Source organism: Mustela putorius, unplaced genomic scaffold (genome assembly GCF_011764305.1).
Source record: "Mustela putorius furo isolate JIRA1106 unplaced genomic scaffold, ASM1176430v1.1 tig00003858_pilon_pilon_pilon, whole genome shotgun sequence".
NCBI classification, from domain to species: domain Eukaryota; kingdom Metazoa; phylum Chordata; class Mammalia; order Carnivora; family Mustelidae; genus Mustela; species Mustela putorius.
Window position 1 is genome coordinate 39957929 of NW_025422010.1, and position 25132 is coordinate 39983060.

Sequence of the window (25132 nt, forward strand, 5' to 3'; positions counted from 1 at the left end):
CAGGAGGTGACATTAGGAATCTTGTCACAGTTTAGACACAACAATCGACTGTCTTCCCCTGCATGTTTCCTCCCCAGTCACTTCCTGGCTGTGGGTTCAGCCCTGCTCCACACTGACGTAGGACCTTTTCTCGGAGCCCTTGGCGCGGAGTGGGGTGCTGTGTCACCAGGGGCTGTGGCTGAAGGGCCCCCCTTCTCCCCCTCCTCCACCCCCCGTTGCTCTTTCCAGTCCTTGGGGAATGGAAAACTGATTCAGCTTCTGGGCGCTGAGCAATGCGGTTGTGCAGCCAAATCCAGCTATTTCTGGATCCTCCCCCCTCCCTGTCCCACCCAAGCCCCACAGCTCTCAGCAGAGAGATGTTTCCCTAGAAACATCACCAGGCACGGAGTGGGCTTGTGGCATGTTATTAATACAGAACAGCCCAAGTGTGCCGCTGGGACAGCTTTCCAGGTTGTCCTCTGGGATCCAAGTAGGAAAGGGAATTCTCCCCCAGACTTAATAGCAAAGGGATTTGGGTAGGGAAAGGCACATTACGGAGGCGACACTTGTTTTTATTTCTAAGCAAGTGGCAGCTGAGATGAAAGGAAATGTTAGAGCTATGGCTGCTTTACACCCCCCTGGTTCCTCATGGGGCCTGGAATCTGGGCTTTCACTCCCTTTTTTTCCAAGATGGGATGCAACGCAACCTATGTGAGCTGGATCTCCAAGCTCCCAGAGCGTCTCTGATCCGCGCAGACTGCCCCCCGCGGGGAGACCGCTGGTATTCTTTCATGTGTCATTGGTGGCGGAAAGCCCGTTTTTTGCACGTGAGTTTGATTTTTGACACAGCTGAAGCTCACTCGGGGCTCACCGAGTCACCTGGGGATTGATGGGACAGCGACATCGCTGGTCAGAAAAGAGGTGCGGCTGTCCCCGTGGTCCGGGAAGTAGGTGTGTGTGTGCGCATGTATGTGTGTGCGCGTGTGCACCCATGTATGCGCGTGCACTGACACGTGTGCGTGCCCATGCAACGTAAAAAGAAAGAGGAAGAGAAGGCCAAGGACGGAGTCTGAGGAACGCCACCTCAGGTAAACAGCACCTGGCGCAGGGCGGACGACAGCACTCAGCGGGCCACGCAGAGAAACGAGAGAGGAGAATGGCCCACGAGCAAAGGAAGAAGCGCACGGAAGTGGGGTCAGCACGGACGGCTGACGCAGAGCCTGCAGGGAACCCTGGTGAGGAGTGGGCAGAGGTAACTGTCCTTAGAGAGAAGAAAGTCGCGGCTCTGGACGCTCGGGGGCCGCTCCCAAGCCCTGGGTGCAGCTCTAGCTACACATGCGTCCCAGGGGCCTCCTGGTTCATACCCAGCAGAGACGGGTGGGTCCCGCCAGAGCAGGGAGGACCGAGCCCTGCAGAGGAGTAGCAGAATCAGTGAAGAGGAGGGAAGACCAAGGGCCAGGGGGATCCAGACACAGGAGAGCAGGCATCTGGAGGCCAGGGAAGGACGTGTTGTGAGACAGCCAGGACCCTGAAGCGCAGCCCGCCATTGATCAGCTGTGTGAACGTGGGCAGCTTAGAGCCCCCTGTGGGCCTCAGATCCCCTCTCCACAGACTGGAGTTAATAACAGACCCTGTGTCCTGGCACGAACACTTGGCCTGGCACGAGGGAGGTGCCTGACAGAGGGCGAGGGGCCGCGGCTGACCATACGGAGGGCGTCACACTTACTGTCCAGAGGTTCCTCCACTTCCTTGTAGACTTGCCTTAAGGACCCATCTTTCATGTATTTCTCAGTGAAGATGTCATAAGGGACCAGTTCTCGAATGGTCTTCTTGTCGTCCTCTGACGTGGCAAGCCATCGATCACAAGGGAAAGTCAAGGTCTCTGTCCCCTGGGGTGAGGAGGCAAGAGGAAAATTCCTTAGTGTGGACTCTTCCGACGTCAGTGGCTCGTCAGCACATCAACACTCGTGGGGACCAAGGACAAGGGTCGTGGGCCCCACAGACAATGCAAAAGCCACAGGGGAGGCCAAGCTCTGCCCTGATTCCAACAAATTTAGTCTTACTTCAATTGCATCAGGGGCAGGCTCTTGAAAGCCGAGTCCCCAGGGTCACTTAAGATGGTATCAGAACCCCATCCCACAGACTCAGATTCCGTGGGTAAGGGGAGGGGCTCAATATTTTTAAATTGTTCTCAAATCTCTCAACCACAGCCACCCCTGAGACTTGCCTTCCATGTTTAGAATTCTGTGGTTTCAGGATGTTTGCCAAGTTGTCCCACTGGGTTTCTGTGAGTTGACCTTGAGCAGCAGGAATGGCATGCTTGGTCACTCACTAGCAGTGCGCCCCTGGGGGTGGGGCGCAGGGACAGCCCTGCCTAGACCCTCTTCCCCAACCCCCTACATGAGGTTCTAAAAGATCCTGCCTTGGACCTGAGCTGGTTCCTACACTGTTTGGGAAACTGGTAAACTGGGTGAATTGTCCTCAGATTTTACCTCAACTTAATAAGGCTACAGGTTCTTTCTTTTTTTTAAAAAAGATTAATTTTTATTTATTTGAGAGAGAGAGAGCGCACAAGTGAGCAGGGGGAGGGGCAGAGGGAGAGGGAGAGAATCTCAAGTGAACTCCCTGCGGAGTGTGGAGCCCGCCACGGGGCTCGATCTTATGACCCTGAGGTCATGACCTGAGCTGAAACCGGGAGTCCGACACTTAGCCAGCTGGGCCACCCAGGCGCCCCATAAGGATGCAGGTTCTTATCAGCAAGCAGTCTCGAATCCCTCTGGAAAGCGACAGAAGAAACAGCAGGACAGATGAGTCAGGAACTCACATCTTTATCTGGGAGGAGCCTGCGGATGTCCACGTGGGAGCAGTGCCAGCCAGGATTCAGGCCTGTATTGTCATGGCCAATCCGAATTTTCTCAATGATTTCCCCCACGTCTTCTAACTGTGGGAAGGAGAGAAGGTACCAGGTGGGAGCCAAAAGTTCCAGGAAAGTAGAACCTCAGCAACATCCTGCCTCCCCAGGACATCGGCTCCTGTGTCCCTTTGAACGTCTAGGGGCCACTTTCTCCCAGCATGTCCCCCTGTGTGGCTGAGCCAGCCCCTACTCTCCTCTGTGCATGCCACGCTCAGGCTTCCCTTCCTCTCTCCCCACGTAAAACCAGCCTAGACTCCAGAACTCAATTCAGTCAACCTCTGGGACACTGGTCCCCCTTTTCGTGGTGGAGCCCACCTCTCCGTCTTCCATTACTTACCATGGCAGCAGCTCATTCCTGGCTTGAGAACAGACTTGGATATCAGAAGATGAGTTCTGGTTCTGCCCATGCCCTGTCTTGCCAGCCTGACCTTCTTCTTGGCTCTTCAAAGCCCCTCTGTCTCCAACTGCCCCTCTTCTAAATGCCTCAAATTACAGTCCCTCAGACTCAACCTTCTCTTGCCGTGGGGCCTTTGCACAGCCTCCTCCTGCCCCTCCACTTTCCTCTTCTTTACCTAAACCTCAACCTCACCATTCACGTATCAGATCAAGGATCACTTCCCCAGGGAAGCCCCCTTGACCACCTAAGGAAAGTCAAATCTCGTTATGACAGGCCCTTACAGCATCCCATGGCACCCTTGTCCCCCACCCCAGCACTTCTGCGGCCTCTCTGCAGAGCTGACCACCTGGCTGGTGCGGGCAAGTCCTCAGTGCTCAGAGACAGCAGTCAGCTCTGGGATGGGTGAGTCCTGTGACAAGTGAATGGCATCTGAATGATAGATGAAGTCATTCACCACATGCAAAGCCTCTAGAACCACAGACAAGTGACCTCTGAGTGAAACGGAACTGCTTCCAACCATGGGTTTCCTTCTTCCCGGCATACACACACGCACCACAGTGGGCAGCCAAGAGCAGGCCCATCAGGACTGCTTGAGGAATGTCCCCAACTCCCATCCCCATCTTCAGCCTTCCCAGTTGGGGTCACGGCTCTGCCACCTATAACCCATGTAACCTGAGGCAGTGCACCTGACCTTCCAGGACTCAGCTTTCCTCTCTATAAAATGGGGGAGAACAATGTCTTACTCAAAGGAAGGCAGAGGCCTGGTAGTCCCTTGAGGTCACTTCGAGGTCTAAGATCCCAGCCATGGTTCTTTTTGGCAACTATTCTCTCCTGGGACCAGCAGGGCACCACATTGCTAGAAATGGCGAGAATTAACAAGGCTTCTGCTGTCTGCAGCACTGGCCCCCAGGCCCTGCTCCCTACCGGCTAGCTCACCCTCGCTTCCCCACAGAAGTGCTGTCCCCTGGGAGCCCCCGAGGGCAGTCTGATCATTAAACACAGATTGGTGGCCTCAGGCTGACGTTAGTGCTCTGGACATTTTTAAGGAGGCTTCACTCCCTCACGACAGAAACGGCATAGAAGCTATGGAGGAAACCCTTGTCTCACAGAAGATCCCCCTGTGGGCATGGAGGACTGAAGATTCACCTGCCTCTCCCTCTGCCCAGGGGCCTCTTCTGCTCCTTCCCCATCCCGTCTCTGAGCTTTGAGATGTGTGGACCTGGCTTCACTGGTGGTGGAAGAGCTAAGCAGACAAAGTCCTGGAATGGAGCTGCTTGGGTCTAAATCTTGGCTCTGCCCTTTGTTCCTTACGACGACCCAAGCAAGTTTCCTAACTTGCCATTTCAGCCAGACAAAGTGATAATCATACCACCAGCGCAGGGGATGGTGACAAGGACTCCCAAGTGCTCAGAGCAGGGCTGGCACAAGGCAGGGGAAATTAGTATTAGTTATGTTTGCTACTTTCCCAGTGACTCCCTGTGTCTTAGGACAAAGCCACAGAGGGAGGGAGAGGCTTGTTCGGAGTCCGAGCCAGAGCCAGAGCCAGAACCCGGGGTCATGTGCCTGCGACCCAGCGCTCTATGTCTCACCTAAAGATCAGTCGGAAAAGAGACATGGAGAGACGGGGACACAAAGCTTTTTCATGTGTTTCCAAACTCTCACACTCCCCCAGCAGCCGGAGAGGTTTGAAAAGGAAAAAGAAAAAACTTAGCAACAAATTACTGGCCAATTATAGCTGCCGATTAGCGGGCATTTCGTTGATAAAACTCCGTGGAAGTCATGCTGGGGTGTAATCGCAGCCCCCCACTGATGGCGTCAGGCTGGGGTGACTCATGTGCCATGCCATCTTGGCGGGGTGAGCTGTTACTTTGTGTGCGTAAAGGAATCACCCTTGCATTTTCCTTGACAAAGACTACCGAGGTGCCAACCTTCCCACAAGTGTTGACGGCTCCTGGGGACGGAGGGGAGGGAGCAGGGAGAGCCCCCCCACCCCCAGCACAGACACTGGCCGGGGGAAGAGGTAGGGGCTCTGGACTTTGTTTCCCATCAGAAGATAAGGGGTATTTCTCCAAAGGTCCCCACGGTCTGGAGAGTCCCGGCTCTTTTCCTTCACAGCTGTCCCCTCTAAGTCTTGCTTCAGCCAGTCCTTTGCCCTTCGGGTCACTCTCCTACTGTCCATCTGGCCAAACCTCATTCCACATGCTGCATTTATTTACACGTCTGGCCTTGGCCCCAGTGTTCCCTCGCTAGGAATGCCTCCCCTTCTTGTCCTGTCTTGTCCCTGCTTACGGTCGCACTCAGTCCAGCTCAAAGTCACCACCTCCAGAGAGCCTGCGTCTTTCTCTGAATACCCATCACACACTCAGTCCCTTACTCATGCTCATCACCAGGGGCCAGTGTCCTGTAGGACACTGAGAGCACATATTCTAAGCCAGTTCTCCTGGGTTTGAATCCTGCTTCCACGACACCCTAGCTCTATGAATTTGTGCAAGCTACTCAACACTCGGTCCTCACTTTCCCCATCTTTAAGCAGGGATAACTACAGCACAGAGTTGCTGTGCGGGTTAAGTGAGTTAACAGATAAAGTCCTATAATGGTGCCTTCTTACCAAAAGGAACAGTTACTCTAAGGATGACCAGCCTCTCTCATTAGCCTTATGTGGAGGTTCCGGGTTCCCCAGCTGGATGCAAGCCCCTTGCAGGCAGAGGCTGGGTCTTCCCCTTCTCTTGTCTCCCCCACCCAACCTAGCGCACAGAGGAGACACTGAGCTCACGTGCATGGGATACCCAGCTGCTGGGACCTACACCTACAGTAAGCATGCACCAAGCAAGGCCCCAGGCCAGAAGGGGAGCTGGGGAACACATGGAGTTTCTGGACGTCTGGCTCTCCCCAGGGATATGGGTGTGTTGCTAGCACTGGAGATGGTCCCAGTGGAACTGGAATTGTGCCTCTAGTTTCCCCAAGGCCTGTCCACCCACTCTCAGCTTAGGTCCTGAAACTTGTTCCTGTGGGACAGGTGAGGTGCTCCATCCTCCTGGTGACTCAGACGTACTGAGTGAGGCCCAGCAAGGCTGGATGAACCGCCTGGACTCCTTGCCAACAGCAGCCCATTAGGGTCCCTCTGGATGCATGGCTCTTCCTGCCCCCTCCTGTGGTGCCCCCACCTTCCGGTGTTGGCTATGGGGGAGGGAGGGTCCGTGTACCTCCATAATGAAGCGGGAGGCTGACTTCCTCTCAAAGAACAGCTTCTGCTCTCTCTTGTTGGTGCACAAGTACTTCTGCTGGGTGCACACTGCATCACAGCCATATATGACAATGAAGATGTTGGCATCTGTCCCGGCGGCGAAGACGTCGCTGGTATACAGGGTGATCTCATAAGGGACAACTGAGGGTGGGCAGAGGGTGAAGTCAGAGGGGAGGTGAGAACAGAAAACAGATGTGGACAAGATCAAGTTCTTCATTGGCCCCACTGCCCCATGCCCCATCACTGGAAGCTGCCACCCAGGGACCTGCATCTTCTTCACACGGTTGCTTAGCAACGGCAGGTGCAGGGGAAGGGGGAGGCAGTGTCCTGTCACACCTACTGCCCGCAGTAAGCCCCTGCACCTCAGACCATGGTCTCTGTGCCTCTCTCATCTCAGAGCTAGTCCAGCAGTTTGGCTGAATACACGGGATCTATCCTGATTTTTTGTGTGACCCAGCCAAGCCACTCAAGAATCTCAGTTTTCTCCTCTACAAAGGGTCCTCACCATGGTCCTTAGCTGTAGAGACTGTAAACAGGAGGGTTACATTTCAAGGGGCAACGAACCAATCAGATCAGCAGAATTGAATAGAATTGAATAAAAAAATACCATCTATGCAGACATCACACATAGTAAGGGAAAACATTTTTTGTGACACTTACTTGTTGCATATGTATATAAATGTATATATACTTTAAGTCACAATAATAAAAAAATTATATTAAAAACTCAGAGAAAGGGTGTAAGTGGAAATCTACCTTATTTTGTGGTCTCAGCCTTAAAAGCGATCGCATTAAAAGTCACCTTCTCACAGGTGGCCCCCTCTCCACATCTGCTCCAAAGCAAATGAATTTTCTTTTCATTAGTTTGTGATGATGTCACTCTGCTGTCGAACAGCAGCTGTGAGGCCCTATAAGAATCATACTTGCTGTCTGTTGCCCTGTGCCCGACTCTCCACCGAGAGTTCTACCTTCCCCATCTACAACATTCACGATGACCTGTACAGGAGACACCATTACACTTCACTTTATGGATGAGGAAAGCAGGGCTCAGAGAGGTGAAGTGACTTGCCCCAGGTCACATGGCTGTTCAAAGGTAGGGGAACTCCAACTCCAACAGGCTTGTCTGACCCCACCATCCTGGGTGGTCAACCCCTGGGGTACTGTTGTCAGAACTGGAGGTGAGTACTGTTCTTACCTACTGGTCAGGGCCTGTCCCCACAGTGGCCTGGACAGGCCCCTCACCAAGGTCAAGGAAAAACGCAGGCCATCGCAATAATGGAGGCAACTTCCTTGGAGTCCTCTTGGGTGTCTCCATGGTCTAAGGCTCAGGAGGCCTTGAGCAGAGATGGACTTGAGCTTTCCTGAGACTAGCTGGCAGTGGGAGAAGCCCTGGAAATAGATGGGCAGGAAGAGCCGACCCTTCCGCCCTCACCACTCTGGGCCTGGGCTCAGATGCATTTCTTGGTCTCTAGTTCTACCTCTGCCATTGAGGAGCTGTGTGTCCTTGGGCAAATGGGTATACTTCTCTGGGCCTTTTTCTTTGTCCATAAAATGAGAGCATTTAACAGAATCTGTGGTTTTCAGACGGTTTAACTGAAATTAATTTTCAGTGGAATATTCTTGAGCAATCCTTAAAAATACCTTTAGGAAGAATGTTCAGAAAAAAAAAGAACTTGACTTTTTAAAGCTGAGGAGTTGCTCTGGATGGCATGAACTGGGGAGCTGTTCCTGCTCATCCTTTCTCCAAATCCACCAGCTGCCTGGAAACTACCCGCCCCCCATCTTTAATACCAGCAACCCTCAGAGCACAGACTTTAAAGCTGGTGCCTCTCAACCCTAACATGGCATGATTCTGACCTTCACGGCTCCACGCTGTGTGGTGCCTTTAAGGGACCATCACAGTGGTCCCTTTCCTAAGGGACACCCCTCTCCTGTGCTGGCAGCACATTTCAGTAGGTCTGGAAGCAGAGCCATTTTGCTCTGTTCTTCTGGTTTCACATGTATTGGGCAGCCTTGATGAACTGCCTGATCTGGGTCTCAGCCTTCTAGACCCCTGAGAACAACACCCGGCCACCGCTCCTGCGACTGCAGCTCCCCAGCCCCTGGAGCTCCCTGGCTTTGGGCCCTCTAGAACTTTCCCAAACAAGAAAATAGGCTCTGAGCAGCAGACCCTCCCTGCTGGGCTTCTGCCTAGTGAGAGCCGCCCTTTGAAGCTGCCTCCATGGCTCTCCAGTCTGAAAGGTGAACCTCTCCTGCACTTTATATGTATGTATGTGTGTATGTATGTATTGGTAAATACGAGCCTAAGGCAAAGGGTAAATGGGCTTGTTTTCATATCAAGCTAGAACTGAATATATTCAAGGTTAGGCCATACGAATCCAGAGCAAGGCCCGTCCTAGGGCGCAAAGGGAGAAACGGCTACTTCTGTTTAGAAGTGCCTCGCCCAGTACTGCTGTCAGGTCTGCGTACATCTGTCAGGGTCAGTGTGTCTGTCCCCGACTGCAGGCAGCTCCTGGGGGCAGTGGCTAGAGCCAGGGTTTGCTCTGTATATGCAGAGATTTTACTAGAGGGAAATGTCACTTTCTTTCAGGCTTTAGACCTGATGGATCAGGTCTTTTCCAGTTTAATTGCTTTAGGCGACCCCCGCCCCAAAACAATACAAAACAAGACCAAAAAAAAAAAAAAAAAAAAAAAAAACCAAAAAGCAAAAAGCAAAAAACAAAAACCCATCACTGATTTATACCGTGTATTTATGAGCTGTTTGGGGGAAATCTTTCGGCATAGCTAATTATTTGGTTAGGAAAAAAAAAATTTTATTCTGTGGGTTTGGTTCCAATGTTAGCATATTCAGACAGATTTTTATAGTTTGGCTGATTTCAGCTTGATTCCCAGCGCCTAGGATGTACGTACACGTAAATAAACATTGGACACATACTTTCTGGTGACACTGGAAAGGAAAGGTCAGAACTTCACCCAATTGCTCCCCTTCCTCCTCTCCTTTAGCTGGTAAAAGGAATCACATTTATCATCTTTTCAAGTTCTTTTTCCCTCCAGTCAGGATAAAATCTGATAGCGGTGATTTTTTTGTCCTGTTACTGACTAGACTGAGACGGATGATGGGGCTGGTAGTGACTTCTCACAGTTTAGACTTTGATCTTTCTTCCCTTTGGGGTCATAGGAGGAAACTGATCCCAGAGAGGTCAGGCGCTCTGTCTATTGTCACCAGCTGGTTTGGGGTGGAGGTGGGACTAAGTCCCATATTTCCAAACTCTTGATCCTAGACACCGCCCATGGCCCACAGAGGGCCCAGGGAATTTGGGAGAGGAGCAAGAAACCCAACTCTGCAAGGTGGGCCTGGCCCAGGACAGGGACGGAGGAGGGGCTGGGACCAAGTTGGGGTAGTGGGTGATGGGATGTGGGAAGAGGGCCAGCCTTGCCGCATACATAACTTACATGGTGTGTACAACCTCGTCTGCAGCTCTGCGTGGAAGAGGTCCCTGACGATCGCTCCGTCATCCTCATTCTTCGCCAGCCAGCGGCCACAGGGGAACGTCATGCACTTCCCAAGAGATGGGGCGTCCACCTCTACCCAGTCTACAAACCAGCCTGGAGCCTTGCCTGGAGAGATGGAGACACAGATCTCACCAAGGAGCCCAATGCAGAGGGTTTACTGTGGGCAGCTTCGGGGACTCCAAACGTTCTTCCCTACCCCACGGCTGACATCCACAGCTGCCCCGCGCACGGGCCATTGCTGTCGCTGATTCCTGTTCCAGCGTACACCCAGCTGAAGGCGGAAGCTGGGTCACGCTCCAGGCTGCTGTCAGTGAAATCAGCAAGAGCAAAGGAGCCTGGGGAAGAGGTGACAGGAGGTGACAGCAAGCACACTGTCCAGAGCGGAAGGCACTCTAAAGGGGGAGCTCAGAGATGAAAGAGAAAGCTCGTACAAACAAGGATTTCATAATGTCACCCCGGGACGAGGATGGTACTCTGAGCTCCCTGGCCTCGGCCCGTGGAGCCTGAAGGGGAGGGAAACTTGCGAAGGACTGATGGTCTTCCCTGGACAGATGAGTGTTTAAAGAAGGAAGTAGGGGCTGAGCAGAGAACCCCGTCTCTCCATCCCAGGGGCGAGCTAGAGGGCCTCGTTCCTCAGGCCTAAAATACTTAGTGAAAAGATCAAGAAAACAAGTCCTCCCTTAATGAGAGAGAACAAAGCTTGGCTGTAGTGTCAGTAGGTTCTGGGAAGAATTGACCAGATCAGTAGTTCTCCAAGTGGGATCCAGGACCCTTACCATCGTGTGTGATAGAAATGCTCGGGCCCTACCCTAGACTTACTGAACCAACACCTGCGTGGGTAAGGTCCAGAAATCTTTGTTTCACAACCTCCAAGGTGGTTCTGTGGCTCACTCAAGTCGGAGAACCACTGAGCTAGATGGGGGATTCGCAGATGTTGCCGCACAAGGAAATAACTGATGGTGGGCTTTTGGGGAACTCACTGGTGTCCAGGCCTGAGCTCGGGCCAATTAGACCAGAATCTCTGCAGGCAGCTTGGGCTCCACTGGACCGAAGGGCCCAAGGGAGCTGTGCCATCATGAAGGCAGCTGACATCCAACTTTCTTGCACATTCTTCCCAGACTCCACCGGGACCTGTCTGTGGTCCTCACATTTTTAGCAGAAAACAGAGGGGGAAGGAAGCCAGACCTGTGTTGTCATGACCAATCCTGACTTTCCACAGATCTCCCAGGTCCAGCGTCTCCACTGTGAAGATTTCGATGCTGTCCCTTTCAAACTTGTCGCTGTTGGTCTTGGAGGATTTCAGGAGGGTCATTCCTGCCAACCAAATGGCCCCACATGACTGGTTGGGCCTGAGACCTTCAAACCTAGACTGACTGCCCGTTTTAGTCCCTCCTCCCAATAACCAAATATTTCTGACTTTCATAAAATTTAGACCTTGCAGGGACCACCCACAGGTACCTTTGCACATTTAGTGGGTACTGTCTTTTTATTGAGCTTTGTAATCAGCTTTCAAGGTGTGTATTTTTATTTCGAGTTTGTATCTAAAGAACAGGAAACATACCAAAGGGCTTATCAAGACCATCCAGGAGAGGGTGGTGGGCCCTAAGTCAGTGTCAGCTCTATTTCCATACTCCTCCTGTTTCCCCATGTGGGAAGGAAGCCTGTGACAAAACCTCCCTCCCCCTGTTCCCTGGGGGAATTAGGGACATCCTTGAACAGAAGGAGAAAGCTGGCGGAAGTCACGGACAACAGACCAGTCACTGTTTGGACTGGGAGGCCCTTCCTTATGGTTTTAAAAGGTAAACAGAGGGATGCCTCTAGGAAAGGCCCAGGAAATGGTAAAAAAAAAAAGGAATGGAAAAAATGGAAAAAAAATTCAGAAAGGCCTAGAGAAAGAATGACCACAGGATCGAGCATATTACCTAAGGAGACACGCTGAAGGGAAGATGATTCCTATGGCTTCCACATACTTCGAGGGTGGTAGACATAGCAATGAGGATGGGAGAAAGGAAAGGAGACTCTCTGCCCCCTGGAGTGGAGTAAGACTGACTTATAGAGATTTAGGAAGAATCTCTAAAGGAACCAAAGTCCACAATCTGGGTAGACAAGTCACCTTGTGTGGAGATTTTTTTTTTTTAAAGACTGATTTATTTATTTGAGAGAGCGAGAAAGGGAGAGAGATCACAAGCAGGGGCAGAGGGGGAGAGAATCTCCAGCAGACACCCTGCCGAGTGTGGGACCCAATGCGGGACTCGATCCCAGGACCTCGAGATCATGACCTGATGTGAAATTAAAAATCAGATGCTAACCAACTGAGCCATCCAGGTGGCCCTCACATGTAGACTTTTAAGGAAAAGGGAACTGCCTTTCTCCAACAGGACTGGTTACATGCAATCTGTCAAGTGTGTGAGGCATGCAGGAACACATAACAGGAAAAGGTCAGTCTCTTCACAGACGGTGCTGAAAAAGTGGAAATCTACATGTAGAAGAATTAATGTGGACCCTTATCTTTCACTGTATACAAAAGTCAACTCAAAATGGATTATAGATTTAAACATAAGACCTAAAACTCTAAAACTTGTAGAAGAAAACAGGGGGAAAGCTTCATGACGTGGGTCTTGGCAATGATTTCATGGGTAGGACATCAAATGCATTAGGCAACAAAAACAAAAACAAACAAATGGGACTACACCAAACTAAAAAGTTTCTGCACAGCAAAGGAAACAATCAACAGAATGAACAAGCAACTTACAGAACGGGAGAAAATCTATCTGATAGCAGTTTCATTGCCACAATCTCCTACAACTCAAAAACAAAGAGCTAATAACAAAAAATGGACTAAGGACTTAAATGGATATTTCTCCAAAGAGGACATACAAATGGCCAACAGTATATGAACAAAGTGTTCATTGTCACCAAGCTTCAGGGAAATGCAAATCAGAAACGCAATGAGATCTCACCTCACCCCTATCAGGATGGCTACCATCCAAAATCAAAAGACAACAATTGGTGAGGATGTGAAGAAATTGGAACCCTTGTACACAGTTGGTAGGAATGTAAAATGGTGTAGTTGCTATGGAAAATAGTATGAAAGAGCCTAAAAAAATTAAAAATAGAACTACCATATGATCCAGCAATCCCACTTCTGGGTATATTTCCAAAAGAACTGAAATCAGGATCTTGAAAAGATATTAGTACTCCCGTGTTCATTATAGCACTATTCACAATAGCTAAGATGTGGAAAAAACCCAACTGTCCATTAACGGATGAACAGATAGGGAAAAAAAAGTGATATATCCATATAATGGAACACTATTTGGCCTTAAAAAAGAAGGAAGTTCTCCCACATGCAACAATGTGGATTGTCCTTGAAGATGTTATTCTGAGTGAAATAAGCCAGATGCAGAAAGACAAACATAGCATGATCCCACTTATACAAAGTGTCCAAAAGAGTCAAATTCATCAACTCAAGGACTGGAACTGTGGTTCCCAGGAGCTGGGGAGAAGAGAAGATGTGGAGATACGAATCAGCAAGCATACTTCCAGCTTAGTAAGATTAGTGAACTCCAGAGATCTGCTATCCAACCTGTATCTATAGTCAGCGGTGATGCATTACACACTGAAAATTTATTAACTGGACAGATCTCATGGTAAGTGTTCTTCCCACAGTAACATAAAGTAAAACAATAAAGGGGAATTCTTGCAAAAAATTTTTTTTAAAGAGAGAAGAACAGAGACGTGACCAGGATTTCCTTGGAAATTTCTACTGAATCTCCTACTCTCCTTGAGGAGGAATGTGGGTGAGCCTCGGCCCTGCGTTGCTTTCTTACCAGTGTTGTCCTGTGTGCCAAAGAGCGTGATGAAGACATTGGCATCCGTGCCTGCATTCTTCTTGTCCCCAGTCTTTACGGTCACGGAGAATGTGGTAGATTTGTCTGCCAGGAGAGGAGTGTGGAGAAGTGAGTGGTAGAGCACCCCTCCACGGAGGGAGGAGGGAGAAAACACACTGAGTATGCTTCTGCATTCATGTTCTCCATTTCTATGAGTTGCTTTTCTTGCAGCATGTGTTCTTCTGCAGTTCCCTTTAATCTAGAAACTTCCTCAAGGCAGAGGGGAGGTCTCCTCTACCTCCAGCTCACACAGGAAGCTCTCAGTCAACAGAGCTGTAGAACGCTTAGGGGAGACTTGGGCTCATCAGCTGGGAGCCTGGTCTGATTCCTCCAGGCTGAGAAGAGTTTTACAGATGCAAGTTTCAAGGAAGGGAGGCATCTTAGAATTCTTGAAAGTTCATTCTTTCCCTTGACAAAAATGTACTGAGGGCTTATAATGCGTCTGGAGGGGAGGACACAAAACTAAATTAGAGCTAGCTACAACTATGCTGTCCTATCCTAGCCTATCCTATTCCATTTCACTCCACTCCTGATAAGAACTCCATGCTAAGCCATATGTACTTTATCCCAAGCCTTATGCTACACCTGTGGGAACATGTCTTGTCACCTCCCCACTCTTGCCATGGAGGAATGAGAAGGTCGGACAGACACACTGCCAGAGGAGGAGATGTCCAGAGCCCACAGGGAAAAGGAAGACGGAGGCTGAGGATGGGGGCGAGGCAGAAGAGAGGGAGCTAGAGGGAAGAAACCAGCTCTAGTTGAGGAAACCTTTCTGCTCCAGGGCCAGGCTGTCGAGGGGGTTGCTGTCACCACCTCCCCCTCCCTCCTCATTCTCGCTTGGTAACACATAGGACTCGTCCACCGGCAACAGCTCCCGGGACAGCTGGCCATCATCCTCCTCCACCGCCAGCCATCGTTGGCATGGGAAGTAGTACCTGTGGGGTGGAGAACAAGATAAGGTCAGGAACATCTCTTTGGAAAGGTTTCACAATGGAGCAGTCCTGGGCTGCAAAATGAGAGGCCCTCGGGGGCCCAGACACTCCCCTGCCTACTCCCTTCCCAAAAGCATGGCCCTCCCCATACTACCTAGCCTAGGGGTCACCCCATGAGTCACCTGCCTGGAGTGGACAACAAATCTGAGGTGATGGTTTGAAGACACCCCCAGCGAAAATGGCCGGGTAACAGTGCCTGAAGCATGTCAAGTCCTTGTCAGGGTTGCATTGGAAGCATCTGGAAGAAGAGCTTCCAGGGACTATTCCAGCAGTTTCTAGGTGGGTCTGGTAGCCAATGCTACCTTAGTGGAGAGCATTGTACACAGTAGGTGTTCAATACCTAAGGGCTGAATAAATGGATTTGAATGGAATGGTATCCAGTTATGCTTCTGGAAGGTACGAAGGTGTAGCTAAGGAGCTGGCACAGCTGACAGCTGGCACCATCCAGGGAAGGGAGGTCCAAGTTGACTCCTCAGTAGAGGTGGAGCCTAGTGAAATGGAGACACCCAGGCAAAGAGGGGGGTAGGGAATCACAGAGGTAACGACATGGGGTAATTAAGGACTCACCTCTGGAGCCACACGGGGTTTGAATCCTGGCTCTGCCACTTAAAGTCATGTGACCTTGAGCAAGGTTCTTTTCCTCTCTGTGTTAGGGCTGCCAGATTTAGCCAATAAAATCACAGAACTCCTAGTTAAATGTGAATTTCAGAGAAGCAATGAATAATATTTTAGCATAAGTATGCCCTATCCAGTATTTGGGACATACTTAACGCTAAAACATTATTCACTGCTTCTCCGGAATTCAGTAGCTGGCCATTCTGTATTGTATCTGGCAACCGTACTCTGTGATTCAGTTTACCATTCTGTAAAATGAAGATCGGATTGTTTCTTTCAAAGTTGTTAGGAGGATTATGTGAGTTAAACATTTTAAAGTGCTCATCTAAACGCCCGGTAAGAGTCTGCTCATACCATCACTGTTGTTATTCTTAGTGTCGTACTGCCCTGTGTTTCTCCTCTGCCCGTGCGTGGGCTCTCTGGAGCCTGTGGGCTGGACAGTTCCTCTTGGGCACCCCAGTTCCCAGAACAACTCAGAGGGTCAGGGAATGCAGCCAGCCCATCTGTCAACTGGGGCCATTCCACCCCGTCTCTATTCCTCCAAGCCCTCCACCCGGCTGGGAGCCAAAGATGCATTCAGGGACTGATCAATGTCTGGAGAGGAGGAAGCCATGTGGGCTGAGTGTCTCGCCTCTGTCAGAGCCCTCCGCTCCCCAGCAGACATTATAGCCTCCCAGCACCAACACATTTAGAGGAGCAGAACCTGAGAATACCACGTCCGCCCGCGGGCCCACGCTGGGTGGAGAGGGGAATGCTGTGTTCATGGACATGGACATGGATTCAGAGGGTGGGAGGAGCTCCGCTAGGGGCGACGGCGACTGAACGGTAGTTACATCGGAGTTCAAGTGAAAACTGCGTGTGGTTCCACGTCCCAGTCTTTAAATTATGAAAGGGAAAGTTTCATTTTTATTCAACCAATTAACTTATGAATAATAGGCTTTGGTTCTAAATTAGGGCCAATTAAAGGAGAGACAGAAATAAAGAAAGGAGTGGGGTTGGGGCAGAGGAAGAGACAATGCGAGTGGGAAGTCAGAGCAGAACAAGGACAGGGGGAGAAGGAGACGCAAAGGAGGGGAGACTGGTTCCGGGAGAGAGAAAGCAGTCAGACAGACAGAAGCGTGAGGCTCAAGCCCGCCCACACCTGCAAGCACTCGCACGCACAGGGACGCAGAGGCTGGCTTTCCTGGGGTGCCCTCCCCGCTCTTCTGGAATACCTGCACGGGGACTGAAGCTCCCCAGCACGCCCGGAGCCAGCAGGTGGAAGCCCCTCGGCCCCCGCCTCTCAGTCTCCCCCATCACACCGTTCACCTGCCTTTGTGCCTTCTGTTCCAAACACCAGACATCAAGGCCCATCTGAAATGCCGCCTCCAACAGAGCACCAGAACACCCCCACCACAAAGCTCCCTGCCCCCTGGAAGCCCTGGCAGCTGGGGGCGCCACCGTGAGATGGCTGCCACCTCCCTTGACCTTGCAGCCCCCATGGCCGCAGGAGCTCCTTCCTGCTGTGCTATGAGGCCCCTTTTATGGGCTGCCAGGCTGGACCTGCCCTGCCGAGGGAGAGCAGCCCGGGCTGCCTTCTGCCGAGGGTCAGGCGGTGGGCCCTCACATGGGTCATCTCAGTCCCCATCACAACCTCGCGAGGGGGTTTGACTATGTCCATTGTATGGATGGAAGAACTGAGGCTCGGAGGCCCCCCAAGGCCACATGTGTAAAGCGTGGGAGAAACAGGAATGGGGCCTAAAACATCGGCCTCTTAGACCCTCATAGTTTTCTGCTCTTCAAGGGCAGAGTCGGAAACAGCCACTTGACCCTCAGCACTGAGCATGCGTGTGTTTGCTGAATGAATGATTAATACATCAAACATAATCTTTATTCATTAGTTGACTTGGTATTTGTGGCATGCCTACTGTGCGCCAGGCCCTCTTCTAGGTACTGGGGAGGACACTGCAGGGAACAAAACAGATGAAGTCATTAGCTTTGGCAGGGTCCTTATATTCAGTTGTGGCGAGAGGAACAATAGCAAAATCCTGCATTTGAGGGGCACCTGGGTGGCCCAGATGGTTAAGCGTCTGCCTTTGGCTCAGGTCATGATCTCAGGGTTCTGGGATTGGGCCCTGCGTTGTGTTCCCTGCTCAGTGGGGAGTCTGCTTCTCCCTCTCCCTCTGCCTCTCCCCTCTCCTTGTGCATTCTTTTTCTCTCTCAAATGAATAATAAACAAAATAAAATGTTTAAAAATATACTGCCATTGAAGGTAGGTCAAATGATAACTGAGGTGGAAAAAAGTAGAAGTTCCAAAGGGGGTTGGGATCTTGATAAGTAGGTGACACCTGAACAGAGACCTTACCTAGAGACAGTATGAGAGTGAGCCATTGTGGGAGGGAGTGCCAGGCAGAGGGGACAGCACATGCAAAGGCCCTGAGGTAGGACCATGACCATCAGCTTCAAGGAATAGCAAGGAGTGAGCGAGACAGAGATCAGGACCAAGAGTTAAGGAGGGGGCATGCGGCAGGCTACTGGAAGTGCTCTAGCTCTTACTCGGGGTGAGTGGGAGCCTCTGCAGGTTATCAAGCAGAGGAGGGACTCACCCCTGCGGGCTGGACTGCCACAGACACAGGAGGGCCGCAGTGCAGGACAGCGACCAGGCAGGAGCCTCTGAGCAGGGCTGGGGAAGCTGGAGAGATGGAGTTTGCCTCACACCAACAAGATGGGGTGGCAAGGGAGGGAGGGAAGATGAGGAAGCCAGGAGCTCCAGGAGTTGAAGAGGGAAGAAAAAGAGAGACAGAGGGAAGAAGATGAGTAAAGAGAAGATACCATTCAAAAGAGTGGTAAAAATACAAAATATTTGAGCATAAACTTAATAGGACTGTAGAAAATTGTAAAGCATTGCTGAGATACTAGAGGGAACAGTTGGCTAAGTGGGATGCATACCTGGGGCAGCACTTCATGTTCTAAATATGATTCTCCACACGTACATTTAATGGCATAACAATCAGAATTCCAACGGGTTTTTTTTTTTTTTCCAAATCACTTAATGTCTTGATTTGAAAAGCTAAGAAAAGTGAATATTTTTAAGGAATAATGGAAGCAAAATAAGCCAGAGAAAAAGAGTTATCCTAGGGTTTCATTCTATATGGAATGTAAGAAACAGGGCAGAGGTCGGGGGCGGGGGAACCGAATCAGAGAGAGAGAAAAACCATGAGAGACTCTTAACTATGGGAAACAAACTGAGGGTTGCTGGGGGGTAGGGTTGGGGGATGGGGTAACTGGGTGACAGGCAGGGTGGAGGTGGGAGATAGGGTGAGCCCTGCACAGAGGGGAAGGCACTCTCTGAGAGATACCAGATCGCAGGCCAAAAATTGAAGTCAACGCACATTTGCTTACTGGGCGCCCACTATATTCCAGGCACCGGCAGGCCCTTGGTAGCTCCACAACCCGCTCAGGATCTTGCCTGCTTTCTTCTCTACCTCCCTCCACATCTCCCTACCACACCTCAGGCCTTTTTTCCTGTCTACTGTCCCCTGACCCCTTTTGCTCAAGAGGCAATGGAACCTACCCATGGAAACACACCAGATTCATCACTGACGATCTGGAGTTCTGGTCGTGGCTTGGGCATGAATTGGCTCTAGAGCCGTGGCTTCCCCTCCCTGGGGCATGATTCCTTCACCTGTCAGGAGGACAATACCCCTTTCCCAACTTAGCTCCTGGTGGTCACTGGGAATCTTGAACCCGGGCCAGCTGGGTTTTGTCCTGGGGACAAAATCTGGCCTGCTCACCTGTTTATGTACATCCCAGAAGCTAAGCACGAAATTTACATTTTTAAATGGTTGAAAGATCTAAGGAACAGGATTATTTTGTGACACGTGAAAATTACATGGAAGTCAAGTCTCAGTGCCCATGAACCCAGGTTTATTAGAACACAGCCACACCCATCCGTTTAGGCAGCACTTGTGGCTGCTTCCCCACTGCAAAGGCAAATAGATTAACTGTGACAGAGACCGAAGGGCCCCAAAGCCTACAATATTTACTCTCTGGCCTTCACAGAAAAGTCTGCTCACTCCTGGTCTAGGACATTAAAACAACGGTACCAGAAGCCACTTCCTATGCAGAGGGATGGATGGGTGACTAAGTCTGTGCATGGAGACTGGCAGGGACAGGAGAAGTCACCTTCTGAGCTGATGGATCTCAGGACCTGGATGGGCGGTCCTGCCAGACTGTCCCCTGCCAGGGCAGTAGCTCCAGGGGGCTGCCCAGTGAGAGGGAAGAAAGGGAGGCGATGTCCGCCCAGCTACCCACCCCCCGCCTCGGCCCTCTTTCCAGGACGGTCTCAGAAGCAGCCCTGGCCTCCCCTACCAAGCCCACTCACGTGATCTCGTTGTTCATGTCCGTGATGTCTATTCTGTCCAGAAACCAGCCTGGTCTGTTGCCCGAGTTGTCATGGCGAATCCGGATCTTGGTCAGAGGCCCCAGGTCAATGGCATAGATGGTGAAGGTGTCAGTCTGGGAAGGGCCGGGGAGGCACTCAGAAGGATGGTGCGGCCCCGCTCTCCCCCGCAACGGCACCTCCCCTCCCACACACACAGTCTGGTCACCAGCCTCACCCTCCCAGCGCCTGGGGCAGCCTGAGACCTACTGTGGAAAATGCAGCCGGCTAACTGGTGTACGGTCTGCACAGTGTTTTTTTAACCTGCCTTCCTGGGGGTCTTCTTACTCTCACTGTGTCCCAAAGGGTGGACGGAGGAGGGAGGAGGGCCATGAAGATGACTGAGGGAGAGAGAAGGCAGGTTGGCTGGCACCTGCATTTGTGTTATGGGGTATGTGTGTGCGTGTGTGTGTGTGCACATGCATGTGTGTAGGGCTGTTGTTGGCAGTATGCCGAAACCCCGCATTATGTGTGCGCCTGTGTGCACACACCCCTTCAACCACATATTTTGATGAAGCACCGGGGATGAGCCAAAGTGGATGCAAATCCAAAGTCATTCACAGAAACAGGACACTTGCCCTTGCTCACACGTAGGTGGGAAGACACTGGTTAGACGGGAGCAGGTGCACATGCCCGGCAGGAGGCGGACAGCCTCAGGACCAGTAAGTGAATGGGATTCTTCTGGGCTATAACTTTTTAAACTCTTTACATTGAAAAACATTTCAAGACTACAGAAAACTTGAAGGAATGGTACAATGAAATTTTGCAAGTCTTTCACCTATTTTGTAATATTTGCTTGCCCTGTCTCTTTTGCCCATTGTCCATTTTATTTTTTTTCTGAATCAAGTAAAAGTAAATGGCAGATACCATAATTCTTCACCTCTGAACTCTTCACCGTAGATTTCCCAAGAGCAGGTGATTTGCATATAATCACAGGTCAATGGCCAAATATAGGAAATGTAACATCAACCTAGTATTATTATTTAACATCCAAGTCTGTATGCAAATTTCATCCCGCATGCTAGTTACACCCTCTCTAACAGTTTTCTTCCAATCTGGGATCATAGTGGCTATAATTTCTAAAGGAAAGTATCAAAACATGAAATAAGCCCCAATCCTCAAGTCATGGTAAGGGAGTGTTGGAAGAGAAAGCAGACAGCCTTTGAAGTATATCAGAGGGGCCCATGGGTGCTCTTGTGGGTTTGGTTTCTTTCTCTTCTTGCTCTGTGTAGAGGAGGGAACGTGGCTTTGAGATCAGGGGTAGGAATGAGAAAGGTGAGATGGAAAAGTCTTCCATCTCATGTTGTAAAATCTGGAAGCACAAGGAAGACAGCTGGATTTTTTACACATCTCCCACTATCCCTGGAAGAGGGGCCTGTGTGCACTTCTTTCAACACTTGAAAGTCTTGGTGGCTCCTAACACAGTAGGCAGAACGCGGTCCAGGCTTCTCAACCTGCTTTCAAGGCTCTCATGCCCCACTCCCTGTCACCGCGCTCATCAGGCTTCCAGAGGCAGCGCCCACCCCAGCTCAGCATGAACACAGCACAGGGGAAGAGTCACTGTCCTCGAGCTGGCCTTCCACATTTCCAGCCCGCTCTCTGTTCTGCGGCCCCATCCCTGGAGAACACCTGCCACTGCCATCCTTAGATGTCTATACCACAGTCACCCGCCATGGCCCCGGATACAGCTCTTCTTCCTACCACGTTTTCCCCAAAGCACCGTCAGCACTTCCTCCTTGAACCCCTGCTCTGGCCACTTAGCCCCTGAGCTTCTGCTGCCTAAACTATCTCTGGTTATCTCCTGCGCGCTCCGTGGTGCTCCATACCCCCACCCCGGGCCTTTCTTACGTCCCGCTCACAGGTGCTCACAGGGGACCCACTGCCATGACACTTGGATGGACTGGACAAAGGTCCCTGCTGAACGCTGTGCTGGTGGGAGGACAGGGGGCGGCCTGGGAATCAGCAGAGTCTCAACCACGAGCCCAAGGACCAGAGAGCCCACACACTACCTGTCCCTGCTCAAACTTGTTGGACTTGTCCGACCTCTTCAGGGGCCGCTCGCCTGTGTCCCCATACTCCTCACCGTAGATGGTCAGGTAGACATTGGCATCGGTACCAGCCTTGGGCACATTCCCTGTGATCACCTGGACCTCATAGGTGTTGGCTGGGGACAGAGAAAAAGGCCGCGTTGAGGACAGCGCCGCTCAGGGTGGATCTGAGGCTCCGGCTCTCAGATACAGCCAGCTCCTGGGGAGCGGGAAGGCACCACAGGTTCATCTCCCCTGCACCAACCTGGAGCTGAACGGACCCCTCCTCCCCACACAAGACCCTCCTTTGCCATGACGCCCAAGAGGCTAGGAGTCACAGGAAAATGTCCTGGGCCGCCCTCCTACCTCATCCTCCCCCTGGGAATCATGGTGAACTATATCCACGCTCCTCCTGGAGTCCCCGAGCCCTCCCGAGAGCCACAGGATGGGGCAGAGCTAAGCCAAGACAGAGACCTGTCCGTGGTGGCAGTTCAGACACAGCTCAGGGGACCTAGTTGGGAACCATGATGGGTGCCCCCCTCTGGGGCCTCCAGGTGACAGGAGAGCTGGACACCCCCTTCCCGGGGCCCCCTTCAGCAGACGGGCTGACCCCTCCTCAGGCTTACGCTCAGGGCCCGGCCGGCCTGCCGGCACCAGTTCCACAGCCAGCTCATTGTCCTCTTTGCCCCGGGCCAGCCAGCGGTGGGCTTCGAACTTGTACTCCTCAATCACCTCCTGCATCCCAGGCCCAAACTCCTCCTCTTCCTCCTCCTCTTCCGTCTCCTCCTCCTCCTCCTCCTCCGACGAGGACTCCTCCGACGAGGACTCCTCCTCCTCCTCGTCCCCCTCGTCCTCCTCGTCGCTGCCCTTCTTCTTCTTCTTCTTCTTCTTCTTCCTCTGCAGCTTGGCCTTCAGCCGCTCCTTCTTGAGCAGCTGCCGCAGCTTGTCCTTCTCCTTCTTCCTCCGGGCCTCCTCCTCAGGCGTGAGGTCCACCTCCCGCACCACCAGGTGCCGCAGCCACAGCGTGTCCACGAACCAGCTGGGTCCGAAGCCTTCGCCCGTGTGCCCCAGCCGGATCTTGAAGACCTCGCCCACATCCTCCGCCTCCAGCTGGGCAAAGCACAGGGCAGTGGCTGGGGCGGCCCCTGGCCTCCTCCCCGCCTCCCCTGCAGAGCCAGGCGCGGGCCATCATGCGGAGCCGCAGGACGGGGAGGCCCGGGCCTCAGCTCAGAAGCTTCCACCAGCCCCTCTCTTCTACCACATTCGGCCTGGTTGCTGGACCAGCCTTCCAGGACCTCTTGTAGGTCCTACCCTCCACCCAGACTTCCTTCCTTCTAACCCTGCGTGGTGGTCAGAATGGGGTCCCTGTCTCTCCATCTCTTCCCCTTCTCCCCTACCCCATGTAGGCACATGCAGGCACACATGTGCGCTCACACTCATCCCTGTTCCTCCCAGTTCCATAGCTGTCTTCACGCGCTCCCCCCACCCAGAATGCCTTTATTCCCTCTGCCGCCAAGTAAAAACTATTCATCCCGTTTTCTGAGTTTGATCACTACTTTTCCTTTTTTTGTTTGTGCTTTTCTGCATTCTCTTTCCAACGTTGTTTTTTTTTAATTATAAATCACATATAACTTTTGTAATAAGCAAGAAAAAAGTGTTATCTTTCAAAAACAAAAAAACCTCACCCACATCCCCAGAAGCCCTGAGCCCCTCCCCCAGCACATGGCCTTGTCCATCCCCAACAGCACAGAGGACCCCCCCCAGCTTGGCTATGGTCCTGGCCTGTTCCGAATGCCCTCCCTGTCCACATGAGCTGCTCCCTGCCCACTGGGATGGGAATTCCTAAAGACAGGGACTGTTTGTTCTTGCTTCTGTCCCCCACGGGGTCTGGCACACGGCTGGTTCAAAGGGCAGTGGGGGTGGATTTAGCTTTCTTCAGAAGATTGGGTCCCTAAGTCTTCGGTCTGCCACTCTGTGCTAAGCCTCACACTGCAGTGAGGTCTAGCCCCCGCAGAGCTCAGGGGAGGGCTCACATGGGGGGCCTGCTGGTTGTGCCACTCTTCGGGTTCCCCACTGATGGGCGCTCTTCTGGGTGTCTGACACTTTTCAGTCTGGTGCCACCAATCTTCCCACAGGTGTCCTAGTGAAACTAAGGTCTGGGGCTATCCCATGCATTGCTCAATGCCCTGTAATTGGAGTTCAGGCCTAGATGAGAACTCAGGTCTTCTGACTGTGTTCATGAAGCTACGGTATAGCTAAAACCACCTTTCTGAGAAACTGATGAGCCAAAATAGAGCCCAGGAGCCCCAACAGGCATTTTTTCTTGTCAGCTACTGAGAGGATGGGCTCTGGACCCGGTAAGCCCCTTCTTCAGCACATGAAATCTCCTGTCCAGAATTTTCCAAGTACAGCATCTCTGCCACCAACCTCTGCAGGCAGACCTGCTGACCTACCCCTCTGCCCACATCTGTCTGCCCAGCTGTGACCACGTCCAACACTGCCTCCAGCCACACAGCCCTGCGGCACCAGAAGATGCCCCATTCTCTTATGTCTCCACAGCTGGTCACAATTGCCCAAGGACTTTCTCTGACATGGACTGTTTTGCTCCTTCCAAGGACTGTGAAGCAGGCTGGGGAGGTAGTCTAAAGCTAGGTTTGCACTCATGAAGAATCCAAGGCTCAGAGATGTGCACTGCTAGGGCCTCTACCTCCTCAGCTGTGTAATGGGCGCTTGGACTCAGTGAGGCCGCCTCCAGTGCTAACGTTCCAAGCCCCTGGGCCAGCTCAGCCAGGCCCTAATCTGCTGGGCACGGGGATAGGAATCTTTGCTGAGGACTGTCTGTGGCACACAAACACACAGAGAACACCCAGCATGAATATGCTCCCTGTGTACACACACCTGCAGTAGTTTCCCTTCTAGAACATTCTTGTGTCCCCCAAGGGCCATCACACCTGCATCCTCTTCTCCCATCAGCAACATGTTCACAACCTCATCTCTTCTTTTCTGCTCAAAGGGAAGTACAGAGTCCTGCTGCACTCAGAACAGCCATGAGACTCCTCCCCAGATCCCGTGTGGGAAGCATGGCCTTGCCCACACACAGGGAGAGTGGTAGAACCAGAGCTGGCAATGGCTGCAGTAATC

At 51.8% G+C, this 25132-nt stretch overlaps 1 protein-coding gene across 2 annotated transcripts in view; it reads right to left on the minus strand.

Annotated features, from left to right (window-relative positions):
- LOXHD1 (lipoxygenase homology PLAT domains 1) overlaps positions 1–25132 on the minus strand; it is a 149584-nt gene that overhangs the window by 40911 nt on the left and 83541 nt on the right. For both annotated transcript variants that reach the window (XM_045065773.1, XM_045065772.1), the window contains exons 19-28: positions 22618–23101; positions 21974–22128; positions 19908–20041; positions 14706–14872; positions 13878–13982; positions 11233–11361; positions 9988–10152; positions 6494–6675; positions 2804–2920; positions 1706–1868 (exon numbers count right to left, since the gene is read on the minus strand). In XM_045065773.1, the coding sequence (XP_044921708.1) occupies positions 1706–1868; positions 2804–2920; positions 6494–6675; positions 9988–10152; positions 11233–11361; positions 13878–13982; positions 14706–14872; positions 19908–20041; positions 21974–22128; positions 22618–23101 (1801 nt within the window). The remainder of the gene's footprint in view (positions 1–1705; positions 1869–2803; positions 2921–6493; positions 6676–9987; positions 10153–11232; positions 11362–13877; positions 13983–14705; positions 14873–19907; positions 20042–21973; positions 22129–22617; positions 23102–25132) is intronic.